At 23.1% G+C, this 12,038-nt stretch overlaps 3 protein-coding genes and 1 long non-coding RNA gene across 5 annotated transcripts in view; 2 read left to right on the top strand and 2 right to left on the bottom strand.

Annotated features, from left to right (window-relative positions):
• Positions 1–104: 104 nt before the first annotated feature.
• LOC102675074 (transmembrane protein 98-like) lies at positions 105–2,187 on the bottom strand. Its single transcript, XM_006607282.1, has 4 exons — positions 1,768–2,187; positions 1,564–1,673; positions 1,356–1,488; positions 105–1,294 (listed from the first exon to the last, which is right to left on the bottom strand). The coding sequence occupies exons 1-4, from the start codon at positions 1,921–1,923 to the stop codon at positions 1,019–1,021; spliced, it is 675 nt and encodes a 224-aa protein (XP_006607345.1). The 5' UTR covers positions 1,924–2,187; the 3' UTR covers positions 105–1,018.
• An 851-nt stretch (positions 2,188–3,038) lies between these two features.
• Positions 3,039–4,994, top strand: LOC102675202 (ubiquitin-conjugating enzyme E2 J2-like). Its single transcript, XM_006607283.2, has 4 exons — positions 3,039–3,818; positions 3,915–4,149; positions 4,243–4,371; positions 4,450–4,994. The coding sequence occupies exons 1-4, from the start codon at positions 3,703–3,705 to the stop codon at positions 4,660–4,662; spliced, it is 693 nt and encodes a 230-aa protein (XP_006607346.1). The 5' UTR covers positions 3,039–3,702; the 3' UTR covers positions 4,663–4,994.
• A 3,706-nt stretch (positions 4,995–8,700) lies between these two features.
• The window catches only part of LOC116186084, a 7,294-nt gene continuing 3,956 nt past the window's right edge, over positions 8,701–12,038 (top strand). For both annotated transcript variants that reach the window (XR_004151012.1, XR_004151007.1), the window contains exon 1: positions 8,701–8,752. This is a non-coding gene — a long non-coding RNA (uncharacterized LOC116186084). The remainder of the gene's footprint in view (positions 8,753–12,038) is intronic.
• The window catches only part of LOC102675487 (protein twist), an 8,025-nt gene continuing 5,634 nt past the window's right edge, over positions 9,648–12,038 (bottom strand). Inside the window, exon 3 of the mRNA XM_006607285.2 lies at positions 9,648–10,155. The gene's annotated coding sequence lies outside the window, so the exon portion shown is untranslated. The remainder of the gene's footprint in view (positions 10,156–12,038) is intronic.

Raw genomic sequence — 12,038 nt, 5'->3', positions numbered from 1 at the left:
TATATATATATATATATATGTGTATGTATGTATTTATATATATAGATTACTACAGAGTACGAAAATAAAACAGAAGTATTATAAAAACTTAACAAGTACTCGAATTCTTCTTTTGCAATTTAGCTTTATTAAAAAATCATATTTAACTATAAATTAATTTGATTTTCAGTAGATATAAAAAAATATATGGATGTGTACAAATAATTATAAATATTTAATATAATCGATAAAATAACATAGTTTCTATCAAAATAAAATTTTTTATCTCGCATATATTTATATAAATATATTGATCTTGTATTAACATCATGGAAGACTAATATCTTATACATATTCACAAGAATTATAACTCTGATATCCTTTGATTATAAAAAATGTTTAAATTTATATACGAAATGTTTCGTGCAATTAAACTATAATTGTAAAATGGAAAATAGATAGGAATCTTACTAGAAAAAATTAAACATAACACAATAACAATATATATATAAAATTAGAGGTATTTCAAAAATTTTAGATTTATTTTTTAAATTAAATTTAAGCAATAACTTTTTTTATTCTTTATAAAAATGTATTAAATGTCTAAACTATTATTTTAAAAAAATATTTCAATTTTAATTTTATTATAAAATTTTTAATAATAATGTGATATTATTTCAGAGTTATGTTTAGCTTAATTGCGTGAATCATCCGTATGTTTCATATATCTTACAATATTTTTTAATATATTATTTCACGAAAGTATATATGCATTTTTGTAATAATTATAATTACATGAAATGTAATACACTAAATATTGTTGCTAGAAAAATCGAAGTTGCACTATTAGGTTTTGAATCTTGACATAATAAAAAAAGAAAAAGAAATACTCGATCGAATATTTTTTAATACTGCGTGTTTTTTAATTTCACGCAATACTTAGTAAACCTATTATAAAACCTAAAACCATGAAATATAAAAATTATAAACAAATTGTGAAAATTGAAAAATTGATGAAAATTCTTATAGAAATTGAAAATTAAACTGGTGCTGAAGTTGGAATAGAACAAGCTACTTCTTGTGCTAATGCAGCATTTCTCAAGATTGATAAATGAGAATCCATATCATTCAAAGCTTGATCAATAAAAGCTAACTTCCTAGCATGATTTTTGGAGACTCCGTGCTTAGTTACCAATGCCAAATGTGTAACAGCTAATACTAATGCTGCTACTCTGGCTTCTAATAATCTTGCATCTAATAATGGATACAAACTTCTAACTACATCATCAACACGAGATGGAATACGTCTGGCAACCTACAAAATATAAATTTATTAATATTAAATGTTATTATTTGTTAAAAAAATATACACTCACATCCACGATTTCCAATGGAATAGTATTACTATTCACTGTTCCTGCAATAGCAGTGAGATTAGAAGCCAAAGTATGACAAGATCTCAATACATCAATGCACAGTGGAGCTAAACCCGTAGCATCATCAACCCATCTGTATTGTCCAAAATTTGACTATTGAATAATTAGTTTAGTGCTTCATCTCTAGATATTAACATACACTCTATACCTCTCTGCACCAGCTAACCATTCCTCACTTTCCCAAGCATCTAAACCTAAACCAGAAAAATGTTCTCCTTCTAATAAATCTGAACTTAAATCTGGAGAATCTTTTTGATTCTGAAATATAATTATATAAATTTATTATCATATTAAAAATAGAGATTATATAAATTTATTATATTCTATAAAAAACAAAAAATAAGTAACTTACATAGTAACATCTTTGTCTTTTACAAATGACAAGCAAAACTAAAAATGCACCAAAGAAAACAGCAGCTAGTGCACCAAGTGCCACAGCCACTATTGTTTCCATTCCTGTAGTACTAGTCATAGGACCAGTATTACTTATTGAAATTGAAGAACTCATCTTTTTGATGAGTTTGATAATACAATACTTTTATCTAAAGAAGTCTTAAAATCAAATAAATTTTCTTAAACAGTTCATGAATATTGTTTAAATAATTTTTTTCGTACTAAAAGTATCAATATAGTGTCGATTTTCCCGGTGATAATCCGTGAGAGGCGGAGACTGTCACGAATCTTAAGCTCAATTCATCAACTAATAATTCCTATATTTTTTATAAATAATATTGCGTAATTCAAATATTAACAGGTAGTTTAAAATATTCTATATCTATATACAAAAATATTATAAAGAATATGTTCAGAATTGATAAATCTACAAAGAATTGAAGAACAATTGAATTAATACAAATTCTACAAAGAATTGAATGAATATAATTATAAAAATTTACGTAACAGAATTATAAAAAAATTTTATTCTTTTTATCTTTATTTGGTAAACATTTTTTATTATATTTTTATAAAAATATTTCTATAGATAAATATTTTTGGATTCATAACTGTATATTTTTATATATAAATATTAATATCTAGAGAATCTAGGGAATAATAGTATGAACGAATATTAACAGTTTTTCACATAATTTGTTTTTGCAATATTTATTTATTACGTAAGTGTAATAAGTTTTCAAAAGTTTTGATGTTTTTTAAATTACAATTTAGTATATTTATTCTATGAAAGTATTTATAAATAAATATTAATAGAATTATTTTTAATTGATGTTTATAAAAATTTATAATATTTTAAAAAATTAGATAAATTTTATAAATCATTTGTATTATTAATAAAGTTAAAATATAATATTTAAAATATAATATTATAAATATTAATAACTGAAAGTTAATAAATGTTTACATTTTAAACTGAAAACTATGTAAGTAATATAAGTTATTATTAATAAAATTTATTATTTTAATAAATAATAAATTCAAAAGAGAAAGTTGTTATATTCATATTTTATATAAATATCTTTTATTTTATTTTCACAATTGCGCATAATTTTTTTAATTATAATTTTAATCTTATTTTAATTATAATTTTTTACATAGATTACAATTTATTTATTTAATTTCATTACATACTATTTTATATTTGATTAATGACCAAATTATTATCAATATTTTCATCGACTAAAAGTTCTCAAACAAATATCATACTTTTTTTAATTAATAAGAAAGAAAAGAGTGAATAATAAAATAAGAATTTGAATCATAAAAAAAAATGATTTATCAATTAATTCGCCAATAATTATTAAATGCGTTATAATAGAACTTGGCAACACTGTTACGAAATGAAATAATTCAGTGCATTTCATAGTCATATGTTTTCTGTCATGAAAGAGTTGCTGTCAAATTTAGTGTCATTCGTGAATATTCTGTAAGTGGGAAGATAAAGATTGTCAAGAACACTTCTTCAATACACGATATTCTTCGTATATATCTGCATCTGCGTTACCAAGAATAAAGGCAACGTAACCTATCTTTTAACTCGCATTCAAATTCTCTTTTTATTAATTTACCACAAACGATAATACTTTAAACGTCATATCCTAAGAGTAAAACACATTTTACAACTTGGAAAATCAACGTTTCAAGTTGTCACGTGAAACACGCAATTTTTATATGGTATTTCAGTATAAAATAAACAAAAGTATTACACTTTCCCAGAATCAATATAAAAGATTTTATAAAAAATTGTTGTATAAAAAATACATTTTAAAATATAACAAAGGATTAATAAATAAAGAATTACAAAGTATTTACAAAGTATTTCTAATATAATATGAATAGGATAACTAATAGTGCAACAGCAAGACTGAAACAAGATTATTTGCGTCTTAAAAAAGACCCTATACCATATGTTGTTGCAGAACCAGTTCCTTCTAATATATTAGAATGGTATGTATGATATGGAATGATATTTAACATTTATGAAGAAAATTTTTTATGTAAATTATTAATAAATATTTATAAATATTAAATATGTTTTTATAGGCATTATGTAGTAAAAGGCCCAGAGAAAACTCCCTATGAAGGAGGATTTTATCATGGGAAACTTATATTTCCAGTAGAATTTCCATTTCAGCCTCCTAGCATTTATATGACTACTCCTAATGGCAGATTTAAAGTCAATACAAGATTATGTTTATCTATTTCTGATTTTCATCCTGATACATGGAATCCAGCATGGAGTGTGTCTACTATTCTTACAGGATTACTTAGTTTCATGGTATAGTAAAATAATATTAATATTTAATAAACTTAATTATATATAATCAATTTATTTTAAAATTTTATTTGAAAATAATCATTCTTATGATAGATTGAAAATAGTCCTACCATGGGTAGTATCAACACATCAGATTATGAGAAGAAACAATTTGCTGCACAGAGTTTGGAATATAATTTAAAGGACAAGTTGTTTTGTGAACTTTTTCCAGAAACTGTTGAGGTAGTATTAATGTCATAAAACAAATATTTCAATGTGATACCAATGAATATATTAATAAAAAAAAATCATATTTTATAGACAATAAAGGCAGAATTAGAACATAGAAAAGAATTAGAAAAACAGGCAAGGCATCAATCCACAGCTTCAGAAGTTTCTTCGCTATTACGTGACCAATTGCAAAGGGATCAAAGTCCATTGTATAATGTGCTCACCAATCTTGTTGTCATCATAGGATTCGCGGCCTTTGCTTTTACAGTAAAATACGTATTGTGGAGCGTTGCCACAGAATAAGTAAAAAAAAAATGAATGTATAGGATTTGTTCTTTGTTTTTTATGTATAGGGAGAAAAGTGGAAAAAAGTTGTGATAATGATGCGTGCAGATCTTGAAAAAAAGTATTAAAAATTCAATTGGGACTTTGTCCATAATTGTCGAATTAACGCGAAGAATCTATTTAATCTTCTGGTTTTTAAATACGCTGATATATTATGGGCGTTTGATAGACTTTTATATCAAAGTTACTTGTAAAAAACAAGTTGTATTATATTTGCAAATTTTAAACATGATAATCGTGAAACAATGGTAATAATTCCTTGAAGAATTCTACATAAGAGCGTTTATCATTGGAAATAAAATATCAATAAGTTTTTATGCAATTGTAAAAAAAGATCAAAAGATTAATTGATTTAAATCAATGTAAATTTCGGATTCAAATTATCGGCTTTCAGTCAGGTTCTGTTACGCGAATTTCCAAAGTATAGTTCAACTATCTGAATTTTAATATTTAGCAATTATTTGATGAATTATGATAAAGGAAGAGAGAAAGAGTGTATATGTGTATGTATGAGTATATGTGTGTGTGAATGGAGAAAGAGGAAGGAAGAGAATGAAAGAAATAGAATGATAAATTAAAATCGTGGGGGCTTCCCAAACAACTATAAAATCAATGAAAATTAAAATTTTGCTACAGTCTTCGTAATTTTTAATTTCTAATTTCCTTTATACATCTATAACATATTATATCATAAAAACTTCCCGAGTCTATCTAAAGAAATTTGCCTCTGCGATGTGCCAATGAGAAACTAAGTCAAAATTTCTAACTGAATCGAACTAAGCTTAATAGAAAATAGCTTGTGTCATCGGCGAAATATGTCGATCTTGTAAATATATGTAGTAGATTAGTAAGACATATGTAATATCAAAGATAAAGAAATTTATCACAAAAGAAAGAAATTGAACAGATCAGCATTAGTATTTGTCACTTAATTGAACCATTTGAAAAATAATATTAGAAAATATGCTGGAAATTTATCATCTTTTTGAATATATATACATGTTGCTATGTTAGCTCGCTCGAAGAAGTTTCGTTCGAATCGGTTATTATTGCTTTGTTGAACGTAATCTTTTTTTCTGCCATCCGCTACAGCAATAAAAAAAAAAGAGATTTTATATACTTGTAAAATTGATGATGTCAGACATTAATATGGTTATTATATCAAACGTTTAATAATTTATAATAATGAACAATACTAAAAAAAAAAAAAAAAATAACTTCAATCCTTAAAATGATATTTTTACGTTAAAATACTGTAAATTTTATATATGAATCAGACAGTGTAACAATTTTTCTATGAAAAAAACATTTTTTTTTTTTTGCTTTCTTGATATTCAATATATTTATAAAAAAAAAAAAATAATGACTTCCAAATTTTTTTTAACACTCAAATTTATATAATTTTAAGACTTTAAATATTTTCGATAGATTTAATTACTGTTGTGTTTAATGTAATATGAGTAAAAAATTATATTAAAAATGAAAAAGAAAATCATGTTTGCGAAATTGTCTATAAAAAAAAAAAAAAATAGAAAGTTAAAATGCGCACTTTTCGATTGTATAACAGCGCCATCTCGAATTAAGACTTATTTGAAATGAACTATTATGTTTAAAATAATATTTTTTGTAATATTGGATTATTTTGACAAAAAAATAGCCATTTTAAATATTATTATTGCATTTAATTATAAATAGAAGAGTAAATTGTTTTTTCTTAAATATGATAAAAATTGGTAAAAATTTGAAATAAGTTTTATCTTCATTTATCAACATTCGTTGTGTATTTTATTATTTTTATATAAAATTCACACATACATTTTATATTTATTCATATACATAAAAAATTATTATTTTTAATTTAGTTAAATATGTAAATAAATTATAAAATGCACGAAATATGGTTATTCTGTAATGGTTATTCTGTATGGACGAAAAATCGCAATTTAAATCAACAGATATAGATGTCATTATGGGAAAACAATTTTCTAAAATCTCTCTATATTTTATCATGCAATTTATGGTTTTATGTATTATCTTTTTCCTTTTTATATAAATATATGAATATATATAAATAGAAATAAATAAAATAATTATTAAATTTTTTATATATGTCAAGTATATTATATAGATGCTAATGTAATTTGATTTGTTTAATTTGATAGTCATAATATTGAAGAGAAGTACAATATTATTTGAAAAAATTATTTTCTATTTTTGATTTTTTAATTTTTAAAAAACATTTTGTTTCTTTCATTCCTACATCTTTTATTATTGTTTTAATTCCATTTCATATTTTCATTTACAATATCAATCGATAGTTTGAAAGATCGATTCATCTGATATATTTAATCGAAATGCGATCGAAACATATCGCATACAGTATTTTCGAGAATTGTTTAAAGTATCATTTAATAGTTCGATCAGAAAGGAAGAAAGGAAACGGAAGCAGTCGCGGTTTATTGAAACGATAAACAGTTAGAATTTTCTTTCAATGGCTCTTTGTTTGAGTGCGCTCGGGAGGAAGGATATATCCTGTGAAGCCATCTTTAACTTTCTTACCAACTCTGTTTAATTCTTGCTATTAGAACCGTTTAAGAACATTAAATAGAATATAAAAAATATTGGAGAATATCATGATTGATGCAAAATAATTCAAATTGAATAAATTTGAATTATTAAATAAATATTTTTAAAGGATTCAAAATTGATTTCAAATTTTTAATCTTGTTTAGATTAATTTAAATATAATTTAAATAGAATTTAAGTTTTCTAACAAGCTTATTTATTTAGATTTTCAATTAATCTTCCATAATATTTTCGTAGTTTATTTTATGAATTTTAATGTTCAAATAATTCTGCAATTTTCAAAAACTTTTTATATATAAATTTCAATTTTATTTGATCATAAAATAAGGAAATCAGGTTTTTTTTCTGGCTTTCACAATTCTAACCTCTCCTTTTTCGATCTTGTCTTAAAAGCATCTGAAAAAAATAACTAAAATAAATAACACTTGATCGTGAAATCTTATGAAATGAAAATACACATGTCTATATTCTTCGATATATCTCATATTATTTTATCATAAAATTTTATGATAGATATTAGATTTGTATATTTACAATTATATTTTAATATATAAGTATATAAATATTTGCAGTTATACAATCAAATATTTAAAATTTTACTTAGTAAAATTTTACTTATAGTAAATAATAGATAAAAATATAAAAAAATAAAAATATTTTTCATAAAATTTTAATAAAAATACAAATAAAAAATTTAAAAGAAAGAAATTCAAACATAATATTTTATCTGAATTATATAAATTATTATTAGAACAAAATAAACAAAAAAGTTTGTTTATGAAGGACTAATAAAAAATACATAGTTAAAAATACTTCATTATTGCCAAAAATTAATGAATAAATAATAATAAATAATAAAACTGACATGATTTAGGAGATCGTGAATTAATGAATTCTTCGTATCTTATTACTCATCAAAAAAACTATTTTGAAAATAATTAATGCAAAAATGAATTAATTATGCGATTTAATTAGTTGCCATTGATATTTATATTCTTCATGGAAATTGTTCCTGTAAATGAAAACTAAAAATTGGATGGATAATCAAATTATGTGAATGTTTCTGCTTAGCATTTCTTATTAATTCACTCCATCTTTGATTTTCAATTGAGATCATTTCTTAAAATGATGCTTCAATTGAACTTAAAATGATTCTTGTACCAAGGGAATATTATAAATATTTTAAACAATGGATCTTGTAATCTTGTGATCTTCAGGTTTTTTTAATTGTGAAGCATATGTATATAATTTAAAAAATTAAGTAATAAATACATATAATGTTTTATAGGTTATAGAAGTTACTGGAATTCAAGTATATAAATTTTCAAAACTATTATTGATATTAAATAGAATTTTAATTGCTTATGACAAGAAAATTGCTAAGATTTTTTTTAATGTGATTTGAAGGATAATAAAAATAATTGCAGTTGAAATATAATCAGCAGGATATTTTTTTGTCATTGTAAGTATAAACTTTTATTTATATTTCAAATGATGTAAGCCATTACAAAACAAACTGACTATGTAAGACAGCATATTATTATTAAATCAATCTGATATATAGTATATTACACATGATATTGAAGGAAACTATAAAGAAGATGATGATTACAATTGGTATTAACAACGCACAATTAATTATTCTAAAAAAAATAGAATGACAGAAATTGCAAATGATAATAAAACAAAGAAAATATTATTAATATTTATTCTTTCTTTTTTCTTTTTCATGTTGATTTTGTGATAAGATGTTAATCAATTAAAATAAGTTTTAAAATATTCTCATAGAAAATCTATTGAAATTCTGATTTGAGTAATTGTAAAGAAAACATGGAATTAAAGAGATTGAGATTAAAGAATATATAATATTAATAAAATATCCGATTAAAAATTTATCTCATATCTACGAAAGAAGAAAAAAAGAAGGAGACGAAATAATAAAACAGTCACGCATAGGGCTGATGGCAGGATTTCCATCGAGTTCTCGCGTTCGTAAATAAACCAGTGAAGCGTGGTGGGTCGCTATGTTTAGGTTAGGTGGTTTCTCAGATTTCTGGGATCACCATGAGAGAATGTGACAGTTCTTCCAGCTACCGGTTGGTTACTTTATGATCACTAATTCAATGATGACTGCTTTCAGTCTCAGAAAAAGAAAAGATAAGAATTGGAGATATATAGTAAATATCTACTTTTTCTTTTTCCGAAAAAATCCTTTTATTCATTATTGGTAATTTGTGATTAAATAATATTAATAATAATGTTAATAATATTAATCATTTGCGTAAACCAGAATTTCCTTTTCTGCTTTCTTGGTTAAGGAAATAATAAGAAAATAAATTCTTTTTATAATTTAAATTTTATTGAAAAATTATTTAATTTTCTAAATTGTATATACATTATAGGGATTGAAATGAAGTAATATTGAAGATTTCATTAGAAAAAATCACAATATCCTTACGACATAGAAGACAAATAGTGGAGAAAATATATTGAAAAGATCCAACGAACATCCGGTGTACGTTGATTGGCCAAAAGACAACCGGTTGACATCATTTTTGACCAATCGAACAAACTGGGCGTTGCTAACTGCCGTTTCCTTGCAATAATATTTGCACTGACTCGTCTAATCCATTAAGCCTGCCATCGGCTGGCATTTGGTAAATTATTTATCAGTTCTCCTCCAACACTGTTTCGTTCCTCGTCTTTCTAAGATGCTTCTTCGAATTTACGATCTGGGAATATCCATATGTTTCGCGCCTGAATTCGTTACGAGTACTCTTGTAACATCAACTAGGCATTATGCGACGATCCTTTATGCATTAAACGTCATCCGCTTCCGCAATAGAATTTCCGGTGTTGATGGAACTTTAGTAGGCGCAGCAAAAATGACAAATTTTATTTTTGTCATTTTCATATATTTTATTGCAGATTTAGATATTTTTTAATTGAATAAATATTTCTGAATGAAATATTTAAAACTCTTAAAAACTGAAAAATTAAAATCTTTTTTAATTGTTGTAAAATCTTTATTTATTAATTAATTAAATAAATTAAATAAATTAAAAACAATAGGTTTGGAAAATTTTGAGGTGCATAAAAAATGTGAAAGATTTATATTCAGTATTCAATTTTATTGCATTGTTCGCAATTAATATATAAAAATACTGTACATTAATTGTGCAAATACACTCTGATAAGTTACTTAAAAAATGCATTTTAGCATCGTTTCAAGGAATGAAAATTCAAATGCTACCTTATTATTAGGAAACATTGTCATCAAAGGTTGCAATTCTCGAAAAAAATTATCAAGAATTATATAAAAATAATTTCATACCATCACTTATATTTTCATACAAAAATTAATGTAATTCAACATTTAGAATGAAAAAATCTTAAATTTAAAAAAAAAACGAAAACTCTATTTGAAACTTAAACTGAAAATTTTCTTTAAGATATTAATTAGTTTGTAGATTCTATTTGTAAATTTTATTTTCGCATAAATATATATTTACATAGAAAAAAACAAATAGAAATTTTATCAAAAGTTTCAAAAGAATTTTTTCTTTAATTTAAACTTCTAAAAAATTTAATTTTAGTATTAATAAATTTTTAATATTTACATTATTTACAAGATTATTGTTTAATGATTATTATAATTATTTGATGAAAAATAAATTATTGCGATTTCCGGCCATATTGTACCTTAAGATAATGAAACTAAAGATGAACTTATGACGAAAATAGATGTTTTTTTAATAATTTCTTTGTTGGAGAATATACAACATAGAAAATTTTTCTTAATCTACTATATACAAAATTTTTGGTTCTTTCTGCTGTATGTTTAAGGCATTTAAAAACTTATAATTAAATACAATTTGCTATATAAGGTACAATATATCTTCTGTGTGAAGAACTCTATACATGGGAACTATTAGCAATCTCGATTTTTATTAATATATAGAATAGACATTTCTTAACAAGAAATTTATAAAAAATTACGATCTTATTAAGACAAACTCGAGATTACTTTACATATGAAATAATTTATCATCTAAAAACTTTAGATTTTTTTATAAAAAATGTTATTAGAGCTAACTATTTAATTCAATATGTATACATATATATATATATTTTTCATTGAAATATATATATATATATAATTCATTTTAAAAATGATATGATATATTCATTTGATTCATTTGATGTATGTATATCTGGTGTTGAAGCTGTGAATCAGATATAATTAATTGCTATTTGCATTGTGATAATTATAACTCTCTCTCTACATATATAGTAATTTTTCTAAGTATTTTTTAAGTATAATATATGATTTTTTAATTATTTTATCAGCATAATAATATACCAAAATATACAAAGCTTAGTTCTTTCAAGATATTTAATTTTTTATTTGAATGAATATAATATGCATAATATTAAGTCAATTTATAAAAATTTAGCTTGGAACGTATCAATGAAAAGTTGCAAGGAAAGTTGCCACACTTGCTGCTAAAATTCTACATAATTCATTATTACCATTTTAATCAAGATATCATTACCGATAATAAAAGAAAAAGGAAAAGAAGAAAGAGAAACAGCAATGAAGAAGAAATAATTGTAAAATTAAGCTTTAAATTAAATTTTAATTATAAAAGAAATATGTTCATAAAGATTAAAAAATAAGAATTAAAAATTTTGTTTCAGTAAATCTTCTAAAATTATTTTTATTTCATTTCATTGTAAAATTTAAT

This window comes from Apis dorsata, unplaced genomic scaffold, assembly GCF_000469605.1.
Source record: "Apis dorsata unplaced genomic scaffold, Apis dorsata 1.3 scaffold_4, whole genome shotgun sequence".
Classification (NCBI taxonomy): domain Eukaryota; kingdom Metazoa; phylum Arthropoda; class Insecta; order Hymenoptera; family Apidae; genus Apis; species Apis dorsata.
Note: the sequence above shows the minus strand (reverse complement) of the source record. Positions and strands in the feature narration are given on the sequence as shown.